Raw genomic sequence first — 27,598 nt, 5'->3', positions numbered from 1 at the left:
TCGAATCTGAGGCTCCCACTTCAGATTCCGCCCAACAGCGGTTTGCTTGTGAGACTTGTGGTATAACCATGAGTCGCAAACGAGACCTTAAGAGACATAGGGGTACTGCCCACGGCGGAACACAAGTATTCCACTGCCCTCATGGGTGCCGCCGGACCTGGCCTCGGAAGGACAAATTTCGCGAACATATGCTCAAGAAGCATGGAGTCCAAGGTTGACTGGGCTCGGCCACAGAGGATTAGCCAAATAGCTCTTGATATCGGAGAATCTGTTAGCGGCGTTGGGAGGTCATTCATTCATGTTTTCCCTTTGAAAACCCGTTCTGATCTCGCAGCCGAAGATTTGGCCTAGGACGCGCTCATTTCAGGTGTTGTTAGTGTACAGAGCCACACTCTTTACCTTAGGTAGTCGTTTCAATCTTCCCATCCTACTCACCGGAAAGTCTCCATGCTAAAGTGCTAAACACCCTAAAGTATAACCTAACACCCAATATTGTTAGTTATACCGGTCTAGGGATGGATGTACCGAGACGGGCTAATTACCTTCTTACTCATAACATCCGAAGCAGTAGGCCATGAGCTATAACCGTCTCCATTTGCAACGTTTCAAATCAATCCTGCGAATCTTGCTATTGGCAGCCAGTTCAAACTAACTATCCTAGTTGGGACAGTCTGCACATCCCCCGTGGGAGCACTCTTCGAGCTATCAAGTAGCTTTCCCTAGCACCAAGTGCCGCTTCAGTTTCCTCCATCCGTGGCGATGTGAAGCCTCTCGGCCCCTATGGAAACCATGGAATTGCACTTCTCGTTTCATTTCTTGCTTGCGCATTCGTCTTACTCTCACAGGAATATCAATCCCGTCTTGCCACGGACAAGGATGTGGTACGTTTTATACCAGGAAAGCAGCCTATAACTCTGTGCTGCTCCATTTCACTCTTCTGGACAACCAGCTACGCTATCGGGATACGTATAAAGATACACCGGTCCGGCACTACGATTCACCCTCATTTACTCAATTGTGAGCATCGTAATAACGATTTTGCTAACGTAGCTCACAAACGGACGGCTATCCATTACCAGCAAAATTAGTACCTGTTACGCAAGAACCATTTGGGCCGGCGGCCGGCGGAGTACCAATCTCAGCACCGTCACCGCCTCATATATCTCCTCTGCTAACCCCCGAGGGGTATGAGAAGCGATGGCATAGATAACTACTGAATTGCGACTATAAGACGTGATAGGAATCGTAATTTGGATTGGAGTAGGTGAGTATTCGAGCGGTTTAAGAAGCCGGTATCTGGTCCTTATTGGCCCTTGAAGAATGTAGCTGGGATCCCGCCAGGTTCTCCGTAAAGGCTCGTAAGGGAAGAACTTGAAACTTGTGACGCGTGAAGGGCGCTTAGGGGGATGAGAGACTTGTTTGTTTCTTTACGCACAAATTGTGCCCAATCCCTCAGTTACTCAAGGGCCGCGCCGCTACAGCTTCAGGAGAGGGATACTGAAATAAATGAGCCTTGGCAGAGAAATTGGGAACGAATAATATAGGCTACGAGAAATAGTATTTGATAATTTATAATCTCCTGGCTGAACCCACCGAGCGAAGCTGACTACAGCAACCATACTATTTCTCGACTGGTCTTAACTACTTGGTTTCTGAGTCCTGCGATTCTTGCTGTACTAATTACCGTTAGCACTACGAGAGATGCCATTCGTATTATACACAACATTAGTAGGCCACGGCCAGGCAGTGGCTGACGTGGTTGAATGTTACACGCGCCGCGCAAGTAAACCGAACTGCCGGCAGGATTGTTGCAGCTCTGCTGGTCCAACCATCAAGAATTAATAACCCCCAACCCAGGGATCAGCCCAACATATTCTGCAGTTGACACATCAGCACTAACATTTCGTCTGGTTCTGATCACTATGAGGAGATTTGAGCTCCGTTTAACACCCCCTCAATGTGACGGTCCGTGTACTTTGGGTCGATATTATTAATAAATTTGAAGGGATCTCGTTGGCTGGAACGCATATTGGCTATTATATACATGCTTCTTTGAGTTCCCGTACCGCATAGACACTTAGGCACACTTGGAGTAGTGATCGGAGAGTGGGACGCTGGATGTAGTTGATAATACTTACCTAGACCCTAAACGTCATGATGGTCTTTGCCGCAAGCACCGAAGCCTTCTACTGCTCACCCTAGTCTGTAATTTCGAAAACATCAAAATAATTCGTCCAATATGCATTTACAATGGAACATGATTCGCACCATACCAGTGGTGCTGATGGCCCATAACGCTGTTGCACAGGTCACAGGCCCAACACTGAACGATTTCCTTCGGTTCTCCTGCTCCGAGCTAAACGTACAACGCCTCGACCCGTGTGCCTTCCCACGAATCCGTAAACACCAAAGATCAGACATTCAATTAACACCGCAATAGGCTCGTCACGCCCGGCGCCGTACCATCCCCACACCTACACCAAATCGTCGGTGGAAACGCTTTCGCGCCGAGTATGGACCCCTCGTTGAACATCTCGGCTGAGGCAACATGCACGACTTGCACTTTTACCGAGGATCTCTCAAACTATTGGACCGCGGTGTTGTTCTTCCGCCATCGTAACGGGTCCTACCACAGGGTACCACTGATGGAAAACGTTCTTCTTGAAGGGCAAAGGGGGGGCATGACGGTATACTACACGGCCCCGTATGACAAGAGGACCCGAGTCACTGCTTTCAAGCCGGTGAGCATCTTTCCCCCACCGTATTCTCACTCTCACCGGGCACGGGACTAACATGGGCATTTTGTACCTACAAGGGCTTCCGCATGCTCATCGGCGACCCAGCGTACCGGCAGCCCAGTCCCGACATCAACGAATTCAAGAGCATCGCCTTCCGTTGCTTCACGACACCGTGGGGGCCCGCGCCGGCGAATTCCGAGATTGGCGGCGAGTACGATACGCGCACGTTCCCCACGGAACCGTGTCCCTACGGCCTCCGCATCAACAATTTCTTCCCTACCTGCTGGGACGGGGTCAACCTCGACAGCCCGGACCACAAGAGCCACGTCGCCTACCCGTCCAAGGGGACCTTTGAGACGGAGTGGGAGTGCCCTGACTCGTGAGTGATTCCCATTCAAAGTTTCTGCTACCGGCGTAGGAGTAGGAAACGGTCGAAGCTTGAAGTGCAGGACACGACATGGTTGCTTACATGGCGTTTGTTGATTTTCGGCCGTAGCCACCCCGTCCGACTCCCCCAGCTCATGTACGAAACGATCTGGAACACATCCGCCTTCAGCGACCCGGCCATGTGGCCCACCGACGGCAGCCAGCCGTTTGTCCTCAGCACCGGCGACGAAACGGGCTACGGCTGGCACGGCGACTATATGTTTGGGTGGAAGGGGGATTCGCTGCAGCGGGCGATGGACCAGTACTGCGGGGTCGGCTGTCCCGAGCTGAAGACGCAGTCGATCCAGGAGGCGAATAAGTGCTCCCAACCGGCGGTTGTGGAGGAGGATATTGATGGGTGGCTTCCAGCGTTGCCTGGGAATCCGGGCAGTTCCTGTTCTGAGTGTTGACTTTGAGGGTTGGTATTCCTGAGTGTAATTAAGTGAGCTGAGGGTGTAAGCTGCTTTGCATGTTAAAAGAGTGTGTTGATTTGGATTATCGGGCCTTGGGGGGATGGAAATAGTTCAAGGTGCTGGGTTTCCAGGGTTCACGTGAAATATCAAATGCAGCCCTCACCTACCGCAGCTGAGTTAGACGTAGACCGCCTAGTCTCATCTATTCAGAAATCCACATTACCAGAGCCCGTTAGCAGACGGCTTGTTTCGGTTGGGGGATCAAGGTTCCGTACTAGTAGTGGGTAATGAGCGGGTAGGAAGCCGCGTGGCTGAGCCACTGAAGATCAAAGTCGGCCACGACGAGTTTGTGCTTGACAACCGAATTATACGGCCCACCGCAATGGAGGTGGAGCAATGGATCCCAGTAACCACTAAGAGATTTGGCTGTTGACGGTCGCTTCGCTTCAGTACGGACATTTGCGTGTTGTATTCCCTCCGGTGGCGGCGGATGGTACTGTACCGCAGCTGCAACCGACATTGAGCGAGTACCTAATCAGTTTTCCATAGACCGAGTATCGCGGCAACATTTAGTGATTGACTAAGCACTCCTTAATAGCATTTTGTTTATCCATAGTCTGAGCCCGAAAGGCTCGCGGGGCCATGCCCGAGCTCGTGAACGTCTAAGGACCATCGCCAGATATTTTGGCCTAAATATCGCCTTAGAACCCTCATACCGACAGCCCGTGTTCTTCTCTCATCGTACAACTCGGCTGCTTTGGTTGACCCACACAACTTCCGTTGGCGACCACGCGCTCGCCCTCCTTGAACAGCCCCAGGACCTGCGAAACCATGAAACGTGGTATCACCCCATTGTTTTTATCTGTCACTCACTAGGTCATCTGGTCATGAAGCAGGCCATCGTAAGGGCAAAGCTAAGTACCGTTACATTCGAAATCTTCGCTTCAGCCGCCGGCATGACCCTTTCTGGAGCTCCTCGCTGCAGAGGCAATGGAGGCAGCATTGCTGACTCTGTATCCAAGGCGCTCACATGATTTATGGGAAAACTCCAAAGTACTCTTCTGCCACGCTATGGAAGAAGCCATTTTTTCGCCGACCTTGTCCGAGCAATTTCATACCATATCCCACGAGTATCGGTTCGTCGGTTTCTTTGAGTAGCTGCCACCCACTCTCAAGCTGAAGTGCTGTTTCATAAGAACGTGGTTGACGCTGATGGTAAGTTCTCATGTCAATCATCCGAGTACTCTCAAGCCGCTACAGGCCCGGATCCTACTGCTGTTGCTAGTAATGGATTGTATCTGGAGCGTCATCAGCATGAGAATTCGTCAACAACGATGAACGAGAGACGCTCATGGGATTTTCTGCCGATCATTCGGGGATCAGCAAGTTTGAGAATGTGCAGGGTTCCTGGTTTTCTTCGGCTCGAAAACCACCTCTCGACCTTGTTGACCACGTGGGAGCTCGTAGCGGCTTCGTCGTAGCATACTTGAATACCGGCACCCAACTGCCTATATTGCCACAGCCCCTCGCTATCGAAACCAATAATACCCAATAGTCATCCGGAATTCTACGTTCGAGTTCCCCGATCACCATGACTGCCAGTTTCACGGCAGAACCTAAGCTATTATAAGTGGAAGGGCAGTTTGCCCTTAAAGACGATAGACAGGGCCGCGAGGCTCGTGTTATGCTTCGCGGAACCAGTAGTGTCGGGTAAGTAGTAAGGAATAATGGCCTATTCAGGAATTTAACTTAATTAATTGCTTTAGAAACTTGAAATGTGCAAGCAAAATGGAGTGTGCCATACATATCTGTAACTGTCGGATAAGTCGCTCCGAGGGGTTAGTCTCTTGACTCGGTGCAAGGAGCAGGCAAACGATCAAAACCACCCTGAATGATACTCAAAAGGGAAATGGCTATTGAGGGCATCTCGGAGTTGAATCGTTTTTCTCGGATGCTGCGGTCTTATGGCTCTCGACAATGTGGCTTGCGAGGCTGCGACTTGCGACCTCTGCGGGTGCCGATCTACGAGTGCTTACCTAGGTTGCCGCATCAACGCAATTGGCTGGGATATCGTTGCAACTACTCAGGATAAGAAACTGATCGACGGGTTAAGCTTTTACAAGCGGAGTTGATGTACTTGTGTTGGGCAGCACAACAGTTTGTGCCGATCCCCCGCGGTAAAGGTGGGACTCCGGAACAACAAGCCGCTATCACGTCATCACCGGACAATTTCTCACTCCAGGAATTAAGAACTGAGCTGCAAACCTCGATAGCTGATACCCTTTATCGGCATTATGGCATTGGCTCGTTAGCCCAGGTCGGGAGGCTGGCCGCGGAACTAGGATGTCTTCCATTGCCCATCACTCAATGCGCGGCATACATGGGACAATACGACATTAGTGCGCAACAATACTACGGAATGCATCACAGCCGCCACGGAGATGCTTCTCGATATTTTGGAGCATCAGGTCACCGAAATCAGCTTCCGATGCCGGGGGACACGATCCGGCAGCGCTCAGGATCATTTTCCCCGCTTTTCTACACCGTAACTCTAGGGGAGATGCGGCTTCTGCACCGGAGGTGTATTGATTCTTACTAGACCGTTTCCTCCAGTATCGAGGATTTCTCGACCTGGCAGAGAGCTTCATCGACTGCCTAAATATCTCATTCGGGGAGTGAGTTGTTAGTCTTCTTGCCGTGATTAGAATGGCATAGGTCATTGAGTTCGTCCCAAGCGACAATAAGCCAGATCGGATGCAGGTGGAAGCAACAATCACGGAGCGAGCCAATCATTGGACAGCTGCGTGACACCAACACTCCAGACGGAAGCACGCAGTTTTTCACCAATGCAGTTACGTTCCATCGCTCGTTACAACTGATGCGGCCATCAAGAGGAGCACACGGCCCGCCCCTGCTTTACGGGGGAGCCAGCTTTTCAAGGCGACTATGGAGTTGGGGAACGAGGGCCTTGTGGGCACTGTGCTGACCCACTGCCCGGAAATGTTAAGCCCCAACCCAACGGATGCAGGTGAGACAGTGACAACCTTGGCAATATCTGCGACTAATGGGATTACTTAAAATGCAAAACATCGATGAGATGGAGATGGACCGGAGAACCGATGTCTGCCAAGCAGCTGGCTGTGCCCAGAGAGAGGTGCAGGACCAAGGCGGGTGACCCTCAGGGCCGGATCACGGTTGCCGAGGAGATCCTCTTGTGGTTGGCTGTAGAATGATTGGGCCGGTGTTTTCCGGGCGTCGACGCGAGGGCGGGCCAGGCCGCCAATGCCGTCATTCCGTGACATAAAATTACCTAACATTACCCCCACCCTAATTTTCCCAAAGGAGAAGAGGGTGTGCGCTAGAGACTGTTTTCAGAATTGAGGCGTATCTAGCTAACTGCATGGGGACGTTGACCTCGCACTAAATGCGCCCTGAGCCGCCCTCGTGCAGACGGTGCAGCAGCTCCTGCATCCAACCCCAGATCGTAAAAGAGAGAGGCAAAAATATACCGAAGTCGTGTCGTAATCTCATCAAATCGTCGTTTACCCACCTGCGTCTGCCGTTCTCAAGCCCCCTCAGGGCCCTCGCCCCTTTCCGTGCCGGGGAGAGAATACCGTAGTTAGATGCCCCGCCTCACCATCAAGCGTGAAGCTTGCAACCCACGCACGGTCTGGCCGGCTTCGGGCTCTCGTATATGCCAGGCACGGGTTCTCCGGAAATGTTCAAGAAACCGACGGCGCCCTTGTCGAGACGGAAGATGGAGTGGTCGACCAGCGTGTAGGTGCCCGGGTATTTCATGTCCAGATCGACAATGGCCGCGCCGCCCGAGGGCACCGTGACGGTCTGGATGGCCTTGGACGGTGGGCTGACGACGTCGCCGTCGCGGTACACGTTCTTGAAGTGAGACCCGATGACGTGGAACGAGCTGGTCAGGTTCGGCCCGGCGTTGCCGAAGAAGATGCGGACGCTGTCCCCAACCTCGGCCTTGAGGGGATGATCCCTGGTCAGGGCGGATTCGCTCCCGTTGAACGCAATAAGCTGCGGCTCCTCGCGGAGGCCGTTGGGGTACGAGAACTCGACAATCTCAGAACGGCGACCGTCGTCCTCGATCTCGGGCGGTTCGTGGTAGAACTCGCTCTGCATAACATAGTATTCCTTGTCGACCGGCGGGAGATCCTCCTTCTCTGGCTGCACGTACATGAGGCCATACATGCCATTGGCGATATGCACGGGCACCGGCGCCGCAGCGCAGTGGTAGAGGTACAGTCCTGGGTATAGCAGCTTGAACCGGGCCGTCTTGGTTTCGTTTTCCTCGACAGTTGTGACAGCAGCCCCACCGCCGGGTCCGGTGAACGCGTGACAGTCAATGTTGTGCGGGTTGCCTGTTGTGTCTTTGTTCGTGAGCGAGAGCTCGACGACGTCGCCCACTTTAGCTCGGATGAATGGCCCTGGAACAGTCCCGTTGAACGTCCACTGCTCGTACTTGTACTGGCTGGTGAGTTGGGCGAGCTTGGTTGTAGTTACCAGAGGCACGCGGACCAGAGCGTTGTGGTCTCTGGTGATGGGTGGAGGAACATAGGGCGCATTTGTGAGGATTGCCTGCTCAATAGGGAGGCTTGCGATCTCAGCGGGAAGGTCATCGTCGACGGCCTCGAAGGACTGCCGGCCGGAGCTTACTCCCGAAACAGGCTCCAGCGTCACAGAAGGCTGCTGAAGTTAGATGATACTGTAGATTTGAAGGATAGGTCGATCAAGCACTCACGTTCGAGTTATCACCGTAAGCAGGCCTTCCCTGTCGATTTATATCAGCACCGCGCCGCAGATCTTGGAGCCTTCGTAGAGTTATAGTACCTCTTCTCCGCCAGGCTCTTCTCCCGGAAGCTTATCCTTGCGGGGAACCTTGATCGCTGGCTTCAATTCCATCTTGAATGGATCAGGCCGACGTCGCTGGTCAAGGTAGACCACCGCAGTAAGGGCCGCACCGGCGAACGCAAAGGGGATGAAACGGGACTTCTGCGCTTGCTCAGTGGGTCGCGATTTGGTGGAAAAGGGCTGAGCCCCCATTGCCGCGAACGCGCGACCCCGCCTCGACAGTGTAGGGGTTGCGCGACCAGCAGCAAGCGGGAATGGGGCCCTTGGTCTCACGAACAATGAGAGTCGGCCGGTTGCTGGAGCCATGGCTGCTGGGGCCAGACTCCCACATTTCGCCAAACAATGGCTGAGATTGGACATCTAGAACTTGACGCGGGTGTAAGGAAGTAGGAGCCTTGGGAGATTGTGATCTGTCGTTTGCTGGTTGATCCCGAGGTATTGCGCGGAGCGCTTTATGGCCGAGATGAGTGTGGTGTTCATATGCATCAGGAAGATCGACCTTCAGACTTGCCGTACAGGGCCGTGCAGCACGCTGATGTGGAATGCGGGGATGTGCGTGATCTGTCAACGCGGGCCGCCCATTATAGTGCAGGATAGACCGAGATGGAACCTCAAGGCCGAGAGATCACCGATGCGCCCACCTTCCTTCCCCGGGATCTTCTGACGGTGGGGAGACTCCTCGTCTGAATGCGAGGCGATGCGGTCTGGTGAGGCCTCCCCTCTAGGAATACGATGTCAAGCATCCAGCCATTGCTTAGTAGCAGCCACGTTATGGTTTTGTCGTTTCAGCACGCTTCGCAGTAAGGTGATTGATGCTTAGAAACAAGTCAGGAGATGTTTTTTCCTCATGGCTCCCGGCCAGCGACAGGTCTGATGCTCTCTGGCGTCATTGGGCAGCGGGGAGGTTGGAGTATTTAAGGGGCAAATATCCATCTCCTCCACAATCCGGGACTCGTACGGATCCAAACTGTGCCAACCACTATAAACTTTACTGTGAAACGCTCACAATCTCGAAATCATTAGGACCATGAGCAACCCTCTCGTGGCCAATATTACAAACCTCGCTGCATTCACCCCGGCCGAGACCGCCGAGCTGGTCTCCCGGGCCGGTGTGAAGAAGGGCAATACCCGACCAGACAAGATCTTCCTATCTGCGGTTTCTGCCGGGTGCCTCTTGAGCTTCGGCTGCTCGGTGTCACTGACTGCTCTTGCGGCCCCGTGGTATCAGGAAAATGCACCAGGCCTAATCAAGTTGGTGGGGGGCGCAGCATTCCCTCTCGGACTTGTGTTGGTCGTACTAACCGGTGCTGACCTTTTTACTGCAACCACCATGGTAGGCCGACCACGTGCGCATTTTTGCCCAGCCCGTCGCTCACTTGGGTTTAGTACACCATGGTAGCTGTTCTCCATTGTCGGCTGTCGGTCCGCAAAATGCTTCTCCATTGGTTCCTCTGTTTCTTTGGGAACCTCATTGGCTCCCTCTTGGTCATGGCCATGATCATGGGATGTAAGAGCCCACCCCTCCTAAACCTCCATCCGTGTAAATACCTTGGACTGACGACTTCAATCTAGACGGCGGTGTATTCGACGCAACGCCTTACCGAGAAGAAGTGATGGCCTTCGCCACAAAGAAACAAATTACCCCACAGATGCATCAAATCTTCTTTCGAGGTATAGGGTGCAACTGGCTTGTCTGCCTTGCCTGCTTCCTAGGCACCCAGGCAAAGGATCTCAGTTCAAAGATCATCGGCATGTGGTGGCCCATCTTTGCGTTCGTGGCCCTGGGCCTTGACCACGTCGTCGCCAATATGTTCTACATTCCCCTTGCAATCTGGTTGCACACCCCGGACTTGAAAGTAGGGCTTTACATTTGGAAGGGTAGGTTCCTCTACGTACGCGGCCAACCGAACTGAGAATAACTTCCTTGCAGGTATCATTCCCGCAACACTGGGCAACGTGCTCGGAGGCAGTCTGTTTTGTGGCGTGTACTACTGGTACATGTACTTGCTCGGGCAAGCGCCCATCCAGATTGACGGCACTGAATACCAGGGGCCCCATGTGGAATGGACCCATATTGAATGGCCTGATATGGAATGGCCTCACATACCGCACTACCCGCTGGTAGGAAATCCATTCCATTTCCATTCTTGCAAGAGAAGCGAGGCCGACAGAGAGAGCAGGGTATAGCCGAGGAATTCCTCAAAGGAACAATGGGCCGGGCCTAAAACAGCAGAATTTTGTATACTTGGCGACTTAGAAATGGGCGATAAAATTGGTAATGAGTGTTGTAAAAAGAAAAGAAAGGAGGATGTAATACCCTGCCCTAATAGACAGCAGAAAACCTAAAACACGGTGTGCTTGGATTTGCTCCACCAAGGTAATTAATTCCCGAGACTGCTCTAAGCGCTGACTCAACCGGCGGCCGTGATCCAAAGAGAGATGTCGGAAATAGACTTCGAGAACGGACTTTCTATACAGTAACTATCTGTTGTTTCAGGTGCTCGGCTCTAGATTTAGCACTTGGTGTTTTCTCTGTAAGTAACGTACCTTATACTTGTAGGTCGTTATCGGGTAGATCCTTCCCTGCACTACAATCAGCGAATCATCAGTTGTAAGACAAAAGTTGTTTCAAGCATTCCCGTATCTTGTGCTGTAAATATCTCATATCTCGGTTTACCGCACACATACTAAGCCAAGAGAGAGCACCTCCGTGTTTTGCTACAGTTATGGCTTTATTCCTGGTGGAACGTCGGATTACAGCCATTCCAGGCCAACTGCTGCAAGTCACAAGTTTCCACGACGTCGTTGAAATTCAGGTATTTAGATTCTATTATTAGAAGCTCAAATCCAAACCATCAGGATCTTGCTTCTTGGCAGAACGTTGACCAGGAAATTTTCCTGGCCCGTAAACCTTGGCTCGAGTTTCCCCAATCCGGTACCTAAAAGTAAGCGATTAGCTCCGCGTCTGAACCCGCCCTGCATGTTACATTCCGCTAGATAGCCTTTAATTCATGTATAATTTACGGGAGATCTGGATCAAAATGGCACCTAGTTCATTCTTGGCGCATTGGCGCTCTTTAGCCAGTCTCCTTTACTTATATTTGCTGTATCCAGTCCCACGTTTCGAAGCCACCCCTCTCCTTTTAGCTTCCCGCCACTGCAGCTCCCTGCCCGGGCCCCCCACGCAACCTTATACTAACCATCCACAATGACTCTCTTTCACCTCTTGGCCCTCGGATCCGCCCTGATCTTCCAGGCCGTCGCCAACCCAGTGGGTTTGTCTCCTGGCCGCCATCACCACCAACAACAACAAGAAGAAGCCGCCCACAGCTGCGCCACCGTCCGCTGCGCAGCCGGCACCAGGTGCATCATCGTCTCGGGGACACCCACCTGCGTCCCAGTGCCGCACCCGGAACGCCGCGACGCGTCGGAGGAGGAGGTGGAGGCGGCGGCATGCGGGCCTAACGTGTGCGCCAGCGGGCAGGTGTGCTGCAACGCGAGCTGCGGCATCTGCGCCATGCCGGGGGAGGCGTGTACCGAGCAGGCGTGCCTGGGCCCGCAGTGCGGGCCCGACGTCGACTTCTTCTGCCCGCTGGGCCAGGTCTGCTGCAACGAGAGCTGCGGCAAGTGCGCCCCGCCCGGCACGCCCTGCACCATGGAGGGCTGCCTGCCCCCGCCGCCGGACCCGGACCCGGGCCTCGGCCCCACCTGCGGCAACACTACCTGCGCGGCCGGCGAGACGTGCTGCAATCCTAGCTGCGGCATCTGTACCAAGCCTGACCAGGGATGCGGTGGAGTTGTCTGCGAGGACCCGCCGCCGGTGCCGGGCCCCGGGAGGTGGTGTGGGGAAGAGCTGTGTTTGGGGCTGGAGAGGTGCTGTCAGAGTGAGAGTTGGGGCCTGCATTGCGTGGGGCCGTTCGAAGTGTGTTTTCCCTGAGGATGATTACATGTTTGTCGGGCGTTACGTGGTGCTTTGAGCTTTGTAGTTGGTGTTTGGTGGCTCGGGGGAAATCGTAGCTTACCTAAGGTACACAGTAGGATACCGAAAAAAAAAAAAAGAAAAGAAAAGAGAAAAAAAAGGGTGGACGGGAACTACTAAAAGTTAAGCCGGCTAGCATACCTTACTCATGAAAACACCCCCAGGCTTTCAAATAGGGGTTTTACTTCGCCTATTACACTTTCAGACTTCGATCCCCTACTTAGGCCTCTGCGGAAGGCGTGAGGGTCTGAGTGCGTTTCTACATCCTGACTGCCGGGAGGTACAGCTAAGCAACGCTCGTTATCTCCGTAAACCGTTCTATTCAACCCGTTTGACCTATAAAATCCCTAAAATACTGACCCCGACCCGTCCCGTAGTAATGTTTGTGCTGATCCTTCACGGGGACGATCCAGCTGTCAACGTTGCGGCCGGACGCCTCTATGAGGGTCACCGGGTAGCAGCGTTCCCTCGAGGGGAGCCTTGAACTGTACGAACTCGCTCCTAGGACTAACCCAGTAGTTACCACCACATGAGGGTGTCGATAGCAGACACCAAAGTCAGATACAACGGATGGCGTATGCACTTACAACGCCTCAATGGCTCGCAGCAACACGTAAAGGCTGTGCTCCGTCACACCATCCCCATCCTCCCGCAGGATATTCGAGACATCGCTCAGAACGCCTAAAGGGATGTAACACCCCGTCTCGACGCGTTCCAGGCTCCCCTTCAGACGGCCCGTGTGCTCCCACTCTCGCGCTGCAACCTCGGCTTTCTCGATCACTCTGCTGGGGATACCACACATGGCTGCGCAGTGCATGCCGAAAGAGCTCTCTGCAACGCCGTCTTCCAGCTTATACAAGAAAGTGATGCGCCGATGCATATCATCAACGTAAACCTGCATCCGTCGCGGCCGGATCTCTGGGTGCCTGTCGAACTCTGCGGCGAGAGAGCGGTAGTGGGTTGCGAAAAAACCGAGACAACCAATATGGCTAGCGATATGGTGCAAGACCGCCTGCGCAACGGCGAGTCCGTCGTAGGACGAGGTGCCTCGCCCAAGCTCATCGAGGATAACAAGCGAGCGAGAAGTTGCCTCAGCCAGGATCTTTTTCGTCTCGGATAGCTCAATGAAAAAAGTGGACTGGGCTGCAAAGATATTGTCATTGGCCCCCAGACGGGACATGATTCGATCAATGGGCGTTAGACGAGCGGAGATCGCTGGGAGGTAGCAACCGATCTGGGCCATAATGACGGCAGTGCAAGTCTATCGAGAGTCAGAATGGGATAAACGGGGGGTCACGGTACCGGGATCGTCACTTGCCATCCTCAGAATAGTTGACTTGCCAGCCGCGTTGGCACCAGTAAGCAGATTAATCTTGGCCTCGTTGCCACCGAGCTTGATGTCGTTGGGGATGAAATCGTCCACGAATATACACGGATATCGCAGCTCCTCAAACTCGATCACACTCCGCTCCTCCTCCACAAATCTTGGGCGGCAGCGCGGCTCGCCCAGGGAAGCCGATAGGTTAGCCAGGCTTATAAGGCAGTCAAGCTGCGCAACAATGTGGATGCTTCGGAGCCAGGTCTCCGAGTCGGCGTCGAAACGCTGGTAAAAGCTAGAGGTAATGTCGCGGATAGTCTGCAACTGGACTTCCTCGGCCTCCTGGAGCTCGCGGATAAGGCTATCCAGTTCCCTGAAGTAGTATCTTTTGACGCTCGCTGTAGCAGATACCTGCCGCCAGTCCTTGGGGACCTTCACGCCCTTCGGCACTTCGAGTTGGTAGACCTCCTTACTCACATCGGCAAACTTAATGCTCCAATTCTTCAGGGCGCTTTTCTGCTTGGTCAAAAGGGCCTGAAGTCGACCCTTGATGAGGTTGATATTATCAGAACCACTATCAAAGTCGTCCTGGATTCCTCTGCTGGGGATGAACAACCCTTCCTCCCGGGCCTTCTCGCGGTCAAATGCACCCTTCCAGTAGTCGAGAGGTTCGCTCAGGTTGGGCATAGACGCCAGAAGTCGGCCTATGATGCCATTGCTGCTGCAGTTGCTTGATGTTTGCAGCAGGCTTGTGGTGTACTCAATCTGCTCAAAGCCTTCCAAAACGCGGACAAAGTCGCTGGGCTTGCAGCTGCCCGCGTGGATCCGGGAGACGAGTCTCTCGAGGTCAGGAATTTTGGTCATGCCGGACGAGAACTGCTCTCGGATCTGGCAATCGGCATCCAACAACACGTCCACCGCATCCAGGCGCTCGTTGATCTTTTGGGCGTTGTACAGCGGATGGCAGACCCATTGGCGGAAAAGGCGCTTACCAAATGGCGTGATACAGCGGTTGAGCAGATTGAATAGCGTCCCCTCGGCACCTCCGTTCACGCTATTAGCGAAGACCTCTAGGTTAATAAGGGTCTGCCCGTCGAGGATGAGAGTGCCATTGCGAGCGATAGGGTCATAGAGCTGGAAGTTGCCCCGCGAGAGGAGGCTGCGCTCGAGCTTCAGCGTACGAAGGTAATGAACAAGAGCGCCAAATGCAGACAGGAGCAAGTCGCTGTCTCGGGCTTTCGCCAGGGTTTCCGGCCAGGCTGTCCCTTCATCCGAGACGAAATAGCCACCGGAATCAAGCTCCCACCGCGTCTTGTCGGCATCCCAGAAGTCCGTCCCCGGCTTGAGGTAATTCCAGATGGTCATTGGCGTCGCGTTCTTCTTGAGGATGCGTAGGGCCTTGGTCGAAAGACATGACTTTTCTAGAACCAACTCCCGTGGCGACGTTTGGACTACAAAGGTTTCGAACTTGGTCAGGTCCGCGTCGTCCTGGAACTGGGAGACGTAGAACTGTGCTGTGGCAGCATCTACATAAGCAATGCCGAAGGCTGGCTTATCATCGATGACGGACTCTTTGATGGCCGCGCAGAAGGTTGCCATATCATCGTGAAGCATGGCTTCCTCCACCAAAGTCCCGCCAGTCAGGACGCAGCCGAGCTCCCGTCGGATGATCTTCTGATTCTTAGTAGTGGCAGCGCTGTTCCGTACCCGCATCTCCATACCCAGGGCGGATTCCATCTCATCCACCCTTGCCACTTTGAAACCTTTGGAGAGGAACTGGTTCGCCCACGTGTCGAAGGCGCTCACAGGAAAACCAACCATTGGCATGTTGATACGTTCTGTGATCCTGAGGTCGAAGAGCTGGTGGCCGAGGATCGCATCATTCTCCAGCAGCTCGTAGAACTTGCCCTTCCTGAAGAAGACCACGGTATCCCAGTACTTTTGCTTGACCGTCCAGTACTGCTTCTCAAAGGGGGTGAAGTTGTTCCAGATGTGAGGAGGGATGTAGAGGGTCGACTTGTCGTACTCGGGATGATCAGGCGTCCTCTTTTCCATGTCCATGACGTTTGCTAGCCACGCGCTTCTTCCTCGTGGTTCCTTGATGTTGTGGGCCTTTTCCTTGCCCTTGCTGGAAGATGCCATAGAAGCTGGCTGCGGTATGGTCGGGCGGGGCCCGGCTGGTTGGGCGGGTTGGGCAGGCCGAGCGTCGTTCGGGTCGTATCGCCATCGGTACATGACTTGGTCCTCAGGATCATCCTGATCTTCTGAAGGGGAAGGAACCGTCGACCGTTTGCGTGGCTTGTTATTCTCCGGCTGCCGCTTCCTCTTCTTTTCCTTTGGATGCGTGTCGCCATCGTCAGAGACGGCAATATCCTCTATGCCATGTACGACTGGGGATAGGCATCCGCTCGGCACACGGTTGTCACCCTCGTCTTCATTCTTATCCCCGATTCCGTATTCTTCGTCGTCGTTGTCAATGCCGTAGGCGTAGGCTCTGAAAAGAGCGGCCCTATCCCTGCTGCGTCTCTCGTCCTCGTGCTCACCCTTGCGCAGCGGTTGGGGGTAGTTGGCAGCATGTTCCTGAAAGAGAGAGTCGTTAGTAAGCTGAAACGGCGCTTGGGAAGACTTGAACGGAGCCATACCGCCCGGGCGGGGTTGCTTGCGCGCGTCGAGGCTGAGAGGGATTTGGCCTCGAGTGTGTCCGTCTGGTCCGGGGTTGGGGCGTGCCTGACAGTCGAAAGGAAGGATGACGTAGGAGCGTTAGCTCCAGTAGAAGCGACTTTTGAGAGAAACCCTAGGATGCTCTGTTGCTTCCCGATTGAGCCTGGGGTAGACTTCTTAGGCTGTCCCATGGGTTTGAGGGGCGTGCGAGCTGCTCCTCGAGAGTTATCCCCCATCTTTATTTTTGCAACGGTATCCAGAGACCAGCACAGGTTTCTCGGTCATTGACTCAAAGAATATTAAAGCAGAACCGGGCTGTCGCTGCCCCGCAGCGTTTCCACGGAGATTTTCAGGCAACAGAGCCCCTTGACGCGCCAGGCGCCGGGGGGTCGCGGTTCTCGCGTCCGCGTCAACCCATCCCAAGCCCTGCAATCGGCTAGGGGTTCAGCCGCATTACGGTGGCTTCATTCCTCTGTCATTGACCGCCTAGCTCAAGGCCAGGGCTTACGACTGTTATCCTCATTACACCTGATTCTAATTAGGGCTGCCGTCGCCGTTGATAACGATGCCAAACTACTACAAGTTCGTAGAGCAATTGAATGGAAGACGCCGGGGGGTCATTATAGTAGTTTCGGTGAGCCTCAGGTGCTCAAACCTACTGGACCGGAGGTCCCGCTTGCACCAGTCGACCCACTTTTATTTCAGCCCATTTCAATCTCATTTCAAGATGTCGATCAAATCGCATCATTAAGGTACCTAAGGTACCTTAGGTACCTAAGTTACTGCACCTTAAGGTAGGCAAAACTCACGATAGAGGTAGTTGCGAAAAAAAAATTGGGCCTCAAGTCACAGAAAAATAGACTATTTAGTAGAGTAGATAATCAAGTGACTTAATTACATCTAATTTGTTCCTATATCCAGCGGAAACAGCCCACTCAGGACATAGCGGCTTACACATTTCACAAGTTTCGTAGTGTGCCCCTCCATCCATCATCTCTAGAGAAAGCATTTTCGCAAATAATTACGATATGTTTTCATTACCTCGTGAACGTTCACTGCCGTTGTGGGATAGAGGCTTCAAGATCTAATGTGCTTGTGTATATTAAGGCATACGCATTAGGATCGTAGTTGTGCGCGACCTGAGGTGATCCCTGCAGATTAATTAAACGTTGGCGGCCTCGGCGTGTCTCAGAAGCAATTTCAGCCGAGCGGATGGAACACGAGCCTCTGGGGCTCTGCGGTGGCCGCGTGTTGGGATCACCCAAGCTCAGGAAATCAGGGAGAGCTCAGGACCACTAACAACAATGGCAATTTATCTATGCCCAGATTCATCTCCTCTAACCAGGCTGTTAGTATCACAGCACGCTCCAGCTCTCGGCCTTCCCGGTCATGATTCGGCAGAGGGCTAAACCTATCAACCGTCATATCCTCTGGCTGACCGCCACATGACACAGTCCGTGGTCTGATTGGGTGGTAGGTACACAGATTTAACAGTAACTTTTACACTATTTAATTACTTAGCATCGGTCCGACCACTAACTAGGTCGAATAACCCTTAGTTGCAAATTTCCGTCTCTCTTTTCGCTGTCTATTCTTGTCGCCCTGTTTCCTCCTCTCTGACGATATGAGCCAGTCAAGCAGCGTCCCAAGATGAGTGTCGATCAAAGCCTTTACGCGGCCGGACGCCGTTCTATCGCTTGTTATCCCGCTAACGACAGTATGGACCCCGCCGGTTGACTGCCCTCAGTCCTCCGGTCTCAGGCCAGCATCGACCAGCACTGCGTCCATACTATGAAAACGCTTGAGCAAAGGGCTACTACTGGCCGGGCGTGTGTATGAGCGGCTACATTGTTGGCTGTGTCTGTTTTGATGGCCATACTAATCTCAACTACAACTATGACGAAACCCGGGCAGAGAGAACCGGGACGGACGGACGGCTATCTGTGTCCCCTGGCGTACTACTCACCCTACCCGTGTCTGATCTATTCTCGGCGTCGCTTACCGGACAACTGGGATTGCTCTTACACGTGCTGGCCTTTTACATGCGGGCCTGTGCATGTATCGACTGGAACCATGTAGGCAGGTGTCTCAGTTTCGGTTACCACTTCGGTCGACAAGCGTGTTAATCATATTATTATTAGTAATGGCTCATCGCAAGCACCCGTCTTCAAGATCAGTTCGGAGCAGTCCGACTAGACCTCCTCGCTTCTAAGACGAGAAAAATATACCGTCATCCTTGTTCTGGACTCTTGGTTGAAGCGGGTTGATCTCCTGGTAAGGTGTCGTTCTCGTCCCCTGCTTTGAGTTTGTCGAGCGGCGCTATTGTTGAAGTAGGTGTAGGTACTATAGCGGGTTTAGTGCATGCTGTTATTGCAGCCCGCACGTTCCTACGCAGCTACCTATAAAACCGCGCTAGCATGTCTTCCTAGCGACAGCGAAGTTGTAACTACATCAGTCATCCCTTTAGAGGGTCACCAACTCCTATGTTGCTCGATCAGCATAAGGGGACACACTTGCTCTCTCTTGCGACACCTATGTACCTGATATTATGTGTGGTGAGTTGTTTGACCAGACAGACAAGCCAGCACAAAGATAGACGTAGTCTCTCGGAAGATTCAGGTACTCGGCCGGGAAACTCCTTTCTAACAAATACAATTTCTCTAGCTTCAAGTAAAGCTTCTCTTATAAATGATAGGGAGGTAAAGCCGAGTTTAAAAATGTGGCCAAGGTCAGCCTGAACCTGAGCCGGCGCCCAAGAGATGTCAAACTCGGCCTGAGCTGCGCTGTCCGTGACACCCGGCCGTGTAACGTCGCATTTGTCAGAGTGGGAAAAAAGATGCCACCTGGACGGCTGACGTGGTTCTTTGGGAGTCTGGTAAGTCTGACTGCGCCTTACATCACATCCGAACGAGGAAACCGTGATGCTATCCAAGACCGGATGTTCCGAGTGTAGTCTAATAGAAATCAAATTTGTCACGATGGTTCAGTTGTTTGCGTTTGATGGGATGATGAGTACTTCGGATACGGCGGGATGATTAGTTATTGCTCGTAGCCCTTGGGTAATCCAGAGCGTCATTACCAGGGGTTTGACGCCCCGTTATATAATCACTAGTCAGCTGGTGTACTAATGATTAGCTAACATCCAACGCTTGAAATGTGGCGGTTCAATCGGGCCGCTTTATTGCTATCGTCCCGGCTATGGTTACGAATAGCTGTATTTTCAAAAGGTTTTTTTTAGGCCGCCTAGGCATCTAACAGTACCGGCGACGCGATGCAGGTGATGCCGAAATGGCGTAGCGATGCTTGGGCAATGAGAACGGCGCCGGCAGGCACTATGTCAGCTGTTACTGGAATGATAATTACATACTCCAGAATCCCTCGAAATCCCCTGTATGGGGGCAGCTCACGCAGTATCAACAAGGTGCTTATTCAGGCGAATATATGCAATTTTAGCCACTTTCAGAAAAGGTAAACCCCGGGAAACCCGGCTCGGAAGGACTCCCAGCCGCATCGACTGCAGCCGCAGGTCCGTAATCGCAAACGAACTGGATCCGTAGCAGACGTTGAGGATAAGAACACACTTGTCCCTGAGCGTTGCTGAAGCTCTTCCGGTAGTCAACCGCATGCATCCTAGCCAGCAGAGAACAGGTTCTTTCGACGGAAGCGTCATACAGCAAAGATGAAGCTGTCTCTACCGATCACGGCGGTGTACACCCTGCTCGGCGGTGCTCTTCTACAGGCCAGCCAAGTCACTGGCACGCCAACGACACCGAGACTCAGCTACCTGGGCACCGCCAACATCACCATCGCCCCTCCTATTCCCGTCGGTCCCGGACCATTTGGGAATCGTAATATCTTCGCTGTCACAGGTGGGCGGTTTGACGGTCCGAGAATCACTGGTACGCAAGTTTGAATATTAGTTACCACTCTTTTACCGGGGTCTCCTTTCATTGTAGCTCTCATTTGCTGATCCGAACCTCAACCAGCAACTGTTCCTGCCGTCGGCGGCGACTGGAGCCTTGGCGATCCCACCGCCGGTAACTTTTACGCGGATGTGCGGTATCAGATGCACACGGCTGACGGGGCCGATATCCTGGTCGAGGCCAACGGCCCGCAGCAGCCCGAAGGGGTCGTGAACATACGCGTCAGGTTCGAAACGGGCCATCCGGCATACTCGTGGCTCAACAGCGTGGTATCCGTTGGAATTGTCTCGCGGGGACCTGATGCAGCGTATGTAATCATCGATCTATGGCAGATGGAGGCCCCTGCGACTGAAGGCAAGGGCAAGGGTCAGAGGAGATTATAGTTTATCGTATCCAATACTTGGCGGCGGTGGCAGTATTGTATCAACAGTTATATAAGGCTGGATTCGATTGTCTCGACCTCTTATGGTCTTGGCTGTGGCGCGCTATATGGTCAACCAAGACCGCATCAGGGACTACCGGAGCCCTTGCCGGTGTCGCATAATTAAAGACAATCAGAACGCAATCGCTTTCGATCCAGATCTTCCAATGACTCCCTAACATCTCCAGGACTTTGGACGCTATCACCGACATGCACATGGCTAGGAGATTACCCCCCACTTCCCAACAACTCTTCCTTGTACTATTAACTTCTCCCTCCTTTCATTATTCGCGCTTGTTCCTTCTTTAATTCCGCTAAGGATCTCGCCTGTGCTACTCTGATGCTCAATCTGCTAAGCTAATTATATGCGGCCGTTCCTTCATTCCCTCCTCTTTTAGTCTTATCGAACTGGATATCACTTCGCTACGCTTACGCCCTCTTTTTTCTTCTTCTTTTTTTTTTCTTTTCATTTCCTTTATTGCCTTTCTTTTTCCTTCCACAACGCCTCTCTAACTTTTGCTTATAGTGAACAGGGAAGGTTGAGTCAGCAATGAGACCTCTGTAAGGCAGTCAGTCTAAATTAAATCGAGCTCTAGAGAGTAGGATGAGCGGATAGGTTAAGAAATAAAATAGACCTAAGAAAATATCGCCTATCTTATGCTATCTATAGTTCGTAAGCTATACGCTACGATGCTAAGGCGCTGGCAAATTTAAGTGCCCATAGGTCAAATGCTGCTGTCACATGTGGCTTCTGTTTGCTCGACCATCCTTTAAGTCGACACTCTGACACCGGCTCTGCGTCGCTTTAAGACGAGCCGACGATAATCCCGTTAATACCCTTCGCGCCTTTCCCGCAACTATTCGTCGTGGATTACTTGACCTAACCGGCCAATACGACCCCAGGCGCATCACTGGCCAGCTCTGTAGACGCCATATTACCTCTTCCCATACATTCCGCTTGAACGAAGTGATAAGCTTCTCCTTGTGTATTGCAAATAGCCTGGAACTCTGAGGTGCGAGCCACCTAGTCGGAAGTGATATATAGTAAGTCCTAACGAATGCAATGAAAATCAATACTATCTAGCTAATTAGCTAATGCCCCAGTCCCTCCTATCGAGCACACCGGCAGCGTAACCCAATAGGTAAGTATTCAAAGCGAGTTTACGGGAACCGGAACCGACTATCATAAAGTTCTCCGGATCCCTCCACCGACTACGGCCTCTGTAAAGGATAATGTCCTATAAAGCCTATGTTATCTGCATCATTGTCGCTTGGCTCTACAGGCGTAGTATTAAGCCGCCGATCCGGTGAGTTCAACTGATCCAACAGATCGTCGTCGCCCGCATCTCGCGCCCTCGCTATCCCACCAATCGGCATATCCCCAAACTGAATCTGCCTCACATCCGTAAACCGTTCGTCCATCTGCATGCGCGCCACACTCCTTTGCCCGGAGGACGATCCCTCCCCAGACTCCGACTCCGCATCCTGCCCCAGCAACCACCGCAGTCTCGCTCGCGGCCCGACGTACCCCCCACTCACGGAAGTATCGGTAGTACTCGCACTAGCACTAGTCCCATTACTGCCCATCCACGCCCGCTCCCCCAACAACAACGTCTCCGCATCCGAGTCAGGAGTCCGCGCAGCACCCGCGCCCGCCTGCCCGCTTGCCGCCGCACTCTCCCCGAGCAGCTCCCTGCTCTCCCTCAGCCGGCCCTCCACCTCGCGCAGCACGTTGACGCGCATCCGCTCCAGGGCCGCCGTGTGGATGTGGGACGGCACGGCGCGGAAGTCGGGGTTCCAGCGCCGCGCGTGGGCAAACTTGCGCTCGACGGCGGCGATCTCGCGCGGGATGTGGTTGGCGAGGGCGTCGCGGGCGGCGTGCGGGTCCGAGGCGTGCCGGAAGCCGTGGATGCGCGTGGTCAGCATGCGGCAGGACCCGCAGCGCGCCACGCGCGCGTTGCCGCTGGCCGCGTTGATCGTCTCGAACTCCGGGTCCTCCGGGTAGTACCCTGCCGTGTCCATCGTTTGGTCGCGCCCCAGCGGGTCCATGCAGAGCTCGCAGACCCGGTGAGGGGTTGGGTACGTGCGCATTGTGGCGGGCTTGGTTTCTGCTAGGCTCGGTTGATTCCACTGGCAGGGGATGTCTAACGTGAGGTTGTGTAGATCTCGTAGGAAGTGGTTTGTATTAGCGCTTCTTGTTTGTGTAAGCTTTTCTTGTGAAAGCGTTGAAGTATCTTATTGACAGTAGCCATGCTAGTTAATGACAGGCTTGAGCGCCTCCAGCGTATTTATATTGGTATAGGTGAAATGCCAGATATCGAGGCTCAATGATGACAACTAATGATACCTGGGCTCAGGTTTATGGGAAACAATTAAGAGGAACGTATAACTCCTCGTTTGGATGGTTCTGCTTGCGGCAGTCATCAACTTTACAGTAAGGACAGAGAATACTGGGTCATCATGTTGAATTGAGCTCTTTGTATTGAGTCTCGATGTGAGGTTGCCAGCACTTCGTTTTCTTATACGCTCTCCCCTATCAGTTCCATCCTATCTTTTTTTTTTTCGCAAAACGATATAGTATACTTATTTTAAACGTAGGACACCGCATTGGAAGAAACTCCCCCTCTCTGTATTCATTACTATTTTGCTACACATACCCTTGTCAAATATATACTGCGCTACTAGTTATCTAGATATAGTGTACGAGTATTACAAAGATCTCTCTGCATACTGTAGGATAGAACTGACAAATAACTTGATTCCATGCTCGAAATACTGTATTCACCTAACTGGGGTAAGGTGCGTCTTAGTCACGATGTTGCCATGCCCGACTGTATCGCCAACGCTAGCAATAGCATCTACACTGGCAACATGATGACGCCCAGCTAGACATCATAATGGCCTTGGTAGGTCATAGTAATGCCTGGCTTAGCGTCATGATGTCACCAGCATTTCGGAATTAGCAGCGCTGCGTTATAAGGTCTCGGTGATGACAGATCCCCCCCCTCTCCTACTAGGTATCTTGGTCATATTTCCGATACAGACAGTTACCAGACAGTTAAACTTACATTATGAAGTATTATTTTCTGAAGAACTATTGCTGATAACTATAAACGGCTGAGTAAAATCTCCTTCCCTTGAGAATATCCTTCGATAGTATAAATACCTAGGAGGGATAAGGAACGCGGTCCTGCCGGCTATAGAAATCTGATAGGCGAAAGTACGGATAGAACTATTAATTTACTTCTTTATGAATTTATTAGCTAAAGGTTGCTACAGGTCGGCGGATTGTGCGTTGTGTAACCCGTCATTGATGTGATGTGCAATTGTGTGTCTTGAGCGGGATTTCCCCGCTGTCCAGTCCATGAGCTATAGGCCGGCCGCTAAAAGTACACCGACTTGAACCAATATAACCTCTACCTTAATTGCACCGTTAAGATTGCGACAGGAAAATCCCTGAATAATCGGTTGGCTGATGATAATGGTTGGCTCTGGATGGGTAGTCTCCACAGTTTTTACACATGTTACACCATGCTGCCTACTAGGTACCAAAGGCACATGCCTGATAGGGAGAGAGTGATGAATAATGGCTTCGGGGGGTCCGAACGGCTTGGGCTGGGCATTAGCGGGAGTCCTGAAGTACATAGGGAGAGGAAGATGTGTTCCACTAAGGGTCCATATCAAGGGTGACATCTTAAAGAGTTTGCACACCAAGCGCTTTCGACGAGTCAAAAGGGTGCGGAATTCTAAGCCATACAGCACGACAATTGGCTACCAACGGAGCTGAACCCGCGGACCATGTGGCAAGGGCCCATCGGAGTATCAGCCCCATCTTGGCATTCCCATGATATGCAAGTCCTCGATGGACTTCTTGGAAAGGTCGGTGAGCTGTGTTTCAAGTCGCCTAGGCTTAGATTACTCCGGGTTGCTGATGTCCCAGTTGTGACAGCTAATATCATGCCGTGTGGCACCTATGTGCCATGAGGACGTGAGCAGTGCAACCCCGGCCCCGGTGGGATGGTAATACATCGATCTAGAACAATGCAATGTATCTCCTTCCAGGCGGGTTGGATCAGGAAGCACGGACTTGTCGCCTTGGGCCTTCCATGGGCAAACTGGATGCCTTGATTCAAGTATAGCTACATAGCAATGTCAAAGAGAACACACCGCCTAGCGCCACGGTCTTAGCCTTCTCGGACCCAACATGCCTGATTCCCAAAAGTATTTATAATCCCCCCTAATCCTCTAATCCTACGCACTTCCTTTCTCTGCCATCACCGGTTCACCGAGTTCCTGCCGTACTTGCATTCAAAACGAGTTCCAATTCCATATAGCTTCCCTAGGAGAACCTTCAATTGGATCAACAATGAAGCTTATTGCCATCTTCATATCCCTGGCGCTCGCGTTGGCCAACTGCTCCCTCATCCATCACGATGTCCGGCAAGCCAGCCAGGCCAGAATTACCGGCGTCACTACGAGCGGTTCCGGCTGCGGTCCCGGCACTTTCCAATTCATCATTGGCAACCTGGGTCAGAACATTGCAATCTCCCTCTTCAATTTCAATGCTTCTGTTGGCCCCAATCCCAGAAACCCCTTGACCTGCACCATCCAGCTCGATATGTCGTTCCCTACCGGTTGCACCGTCATGAGCTTCGTCCCAAGATACGGCGGATTTGCCCGGTTCCCGACAAGTGTTTCGGCCAGACTCCAGAACAGCTATACCATCTCCGTGGGCGAGGCGCTCGGGAATAACCCCCCTCGTGATTTCCAGGGTGCCGAGTTTGCTGATGGCGAATCGTACATTGAGAACGACCGCCTCGGCATCGAGGTCGACGTGCCGAGCCCACGCAACGTTAGACTTAGCGCTGTCGTCCGTGGTTCTCTCAGTCCGGTCAATTCCCCCAATCCGGGGTTTTTTCAGGTGCAATCCGCAACCTATACCATCCAGCGCCAAATTCCGTGCCCCTGAGGGCGCTCTTTCAAACTGGAACAACGACATCGAGCACTCCTCTGAGGAATTGGCAATCTTCGCCCTGTGGAGTGAATGCCGATTAGGTCGCGAGGTGCGGGCTGCGTATGCGGATTCGGAGATGGGTGGATTGCAGTGGTAAGCGCGAAAGTCGACTGATGGACGACTGTCATTACAGTTTATTTCGCATCCTCACAGGACGTCATTTTCTTACTCGTACAGTCTCTTCTGCGGAAAATCTTTTCTATTCCGCCCGTTAGCTGTGTGAGTTCAACACTCTATCAGATGTCGAAGGAAAATCGTGGGCGGTAGGCGGATTAGGTAGTACAGTATTGAATCTTTTCATATGTTATTGCTGATACGGTCTGAGAATGAGACAGTAGACTTTGAAAGAACTAAATTATGGTTCTCTACACCTGTCTCTGCTAGTCTCAGATATCAAAGGTCCAAATTTGTCTTTCTTTCTCACAGTCGCCGCCTAAAACAATAGAGAATCATTTTAGGACACTCTGCTTCAATACTAGTGACTGCACCTTTCAGCCCTGATGCCTCATCTCCTCCCGGGATCTGCATCCTAGTCTTGTGTACGCGATTTATACCATTAGAAAGAAGTGCTACGGATATCATCACATTTGTGCTCGAGCCGCTTGGAGCTTTCCGCTTCGCTCACTTTTCGTATTGCTGATACCCTCAATTCCAGTGCGGCTTAAGGTAGCTAGGTGCCTTATTAAGGCGCATCGCCAAGTGTCTGTGGTGGGAAGTTCAGGTTTCCAATTGGCACGCCAGTACCTGCTCACTTAAAATACCATTAACGATGGGAGGAGTAGTTTCATTCGTTTTCAGCACAAAATCGTCCAGTTACCGATGTAAAAGAGAGTATTTGACCTTCTGTCGTGACAACTTGAAGCTCGTCACCATATCTAGGATCTCAAATCCAGAAAAGGACGGGACGCCAATATCCGGCCTGTCTCTGGAAGCCCTCTTAGACCATCTTGATATCTTACTCCGACCTAGCCCTAGGCGTCTCTTAAGCTGTGGTCCCTTTTTATCTCGTATCCAAAGACACACTAAACAGACCGGAATCGAGGACAGTTCTCCCCCCTTTGAGCATCGATATGCACCTATCTAATCCCGCGTAGACTGGTCAAGTCAAGGGCCGCATGTCAGAAATTGTTCAGCAATCTAGGTCTGTTTCCAGTATCTCGGTGGTTTCTTCTGACTCGTCTGGCCTGTTCATCTGTGTCGGGGGCCACGAATGCCCCGTCAAGACCCCCATCCCGGACATCAATCCGGACAGGAAACTCTCGGCGGCATTGGCGACAAATTATTCCGGTTTTTCACATCTCGGAATATCGGGCAAGCCCTCTGGTGGGCACCGATTTGGTGGTACGAAGAAGATCCAAAGACTACTTAGTCCTGAGGTGGTTCAACAACACCGAAGGACCCGTGGAAAGAATAAGGGTCCCAATGAACAGTCATATCATGTCCAGGACGAGTCCCGAGCCAGAAGCTTAGAGAGATGCTCAGCACCCGAAAGTGCGGCTCGTCTGAGGCGCAACCCATTTATGGTTCCGAGTTTATTTGATGCCGGGCGGCTGAAGAGATCCAGTCTTGGGTTTGGTGCCTTGGCCCTGTCCCGCCCACTTTCTACCCTTCTCCAAAGATGTACTACTACAACAGATGGAACAATATTTGCCTCTTACCCGCACTCTGCTGTCCCGGTCTCGCCCAATCATCGCGAGGGCCGCCAAGGAACACCCCGCTCGTCACCCTTGTAAGGTTACTAGCACACCGACCATTCGCCTCCCTGTCGGCCTAGTACCGTGACCCTATCCCCAGTCCCCGGACGCAGCGTGGCCGACACGCTGCGGGGAGAAA

General features: G+C 52.6%; 8 protein-coding genes across 8 annotated transcripts; 5 read left to right on the top strand and 3 right to left on the bottom strand.

The window, feature by feature from the left end:
- Positions 1-2,239: 2,239 nt before the first annotated feature.
- MFIFM68171_05861 (Putative carbohydrate-binding module family 1 protein) lies at positions 2,240-3,574 on the top strand (the record flags this gene model as incomplete). Its single annotated transcript, XM_071061281.1, has 4 exons — positions 2,240-2,379; positions 2,441-2,741; positions 2,816-3,117; positions 3,235-3,574. 4 exons carry the CDS (start codon positions 2,240-2,242, stop codon positions 3,572-3,574), a joined length of 1,083 nt encoding a protein of 360 aa, XP_070917382.1.
- A 3,642-nt stretch (positions 3,575-7,216) lies between these two features.
- Positions 7,217-8,641, bottom strand: MFIFM68171_05860 (Copper-containing nitrite reductase; the record flags this gene model as incomplete). The annotated part of the gene is made up of 3 exons (XM_071061280.1): positions 7,217-8,284; positions 8,340-8,369; positions 8,429-8,641. 3 exons carry the CDS (start codon positions 8,639-8,641, stop codon positions 7,217-7,219), a joined length of 1,311 nt encoding a protein of 436 aa, XP_070917381.1.
- Positions 8,642-9,476: 835 nt separating this feature from the next.
- Positions 9,477-10,636, top strand: MFIFM68171_05859 (uncharacterized protein; the record flags this gene model as incomplete). Its single annotated transcript, XM_071061279.1, has 4 exons — positions 9,477-9,782; positions 9,836-9,956; positions 10,022-10,327; positions 10,380-10,636. The coding sequence occupies 4 exons, from the start codon at positions 9,477-9,479 to the stop codon at positions 10,634-10,636; spliced, it is 990 nt and encodes a 329-aa protein (XP_070917380.1).
- A 1,021-nt stretch (positions 10,637-11,657) lies between these two features.
- MFIFM68171_05858 (uncharacterized protein) lies at positions 11,658-12,386 on the top strand (the record flags this gene model as incomplete). Its single annotated transcript, XM_071061278.1, has 1 exon — positions 11,658-12,386. One exon carries the CDS (start codon positions 11,658-11,660, stop codon positions 12,384-12,386), a length of 729 nt encoding a protein of 242 aa, XP_070917379.1.
- Positions 12,387-13,011: 625 nt separating this feature from the next.
- Positions 13,012-16,643, bottom strand: MSH6_1 (DNA mismatch repair protein msh6; the record flags this gene model as incomplete). Its single annotated transcript, XM_071061277.1, has 3 exons — positions 13,012-13,689; positions 13,747-16,326; positions 16,389-16,643. 3 exons carry the CDS (start codon positions 16,641-16,643, stop codon positions 13,012-13,014), a joined length of 3,513 nt encoding a protein of 1,170 aa, XP_070917378.1.
- Positions 16,644-20,086: 3,443 nt separating this feature from the next.
- Positions 20,087-20,713, top strand: faeB-1 (Feruloyl esterase; the record flags this gene model as incomplete). Its single annotated transcript, XM_071061276.1, has 2 exons — positions 20,087-20,306; positions 20,394-20,713. The coding sequence occupies 2 exons, from the start codon at positions 20,087-20,089 to the stop codon at positions 20,711-20,713; spliced, it is 540 nt and encodes a 179-aa protein (XP_070917377.1).
- Positions 20,714-21,963: 1,250 nt separating this feature from the next.
- Positions 21,964-22,842, bottom strand: MFIFM68171_05855 (uncharacterized protein; the record flags this gene model as incomplete). Its single annotated transcript, XM_071061275.1, has 1 exon — positions 21,964-22,842. One exon carries the CDS (start codon positions 22,840-22,842, stop codon positions 21,964-21,966), a length of 879 nt encoding a protein of 292 aa, XP_070917376.1.
- A 2,554-nt stretch (positions 22,843-25,396) lies between these two features.
- MFIFM68171_05854 (uncharacterized protein) lies at positions 25,397-25,720 on the top strand (the record flags this gene model as incomplete). The annotated part of the gene is made up of 1 exon (XM_071061274.1): positions 25,397-25,720. One exon carries the CDS (start codon positions 25,397-25,399, stop codon positions 25,718-25,720), a length of 324 nt encoding a protein of 107 aa, XP_070917375.1.
- Positions 25,721-27,598: the final 1,878 nt, after the last annotated feature.

This window comes from Madurella fahalii, assembly GCF_045866475.1.
Source record: "Madurella fahalii IFM 68171 DNA, scaffold_3, whole genome shotgun sequence".
Taxonomy (NCBI): Eukaryota; Fungi; Ascomycota; class Sordariomycetes; order Sordariales; genus Madurella; species Madurella fahalii.
This window is presented reverse-complemented; position numbering and strand designations above follow the sequence as displayed.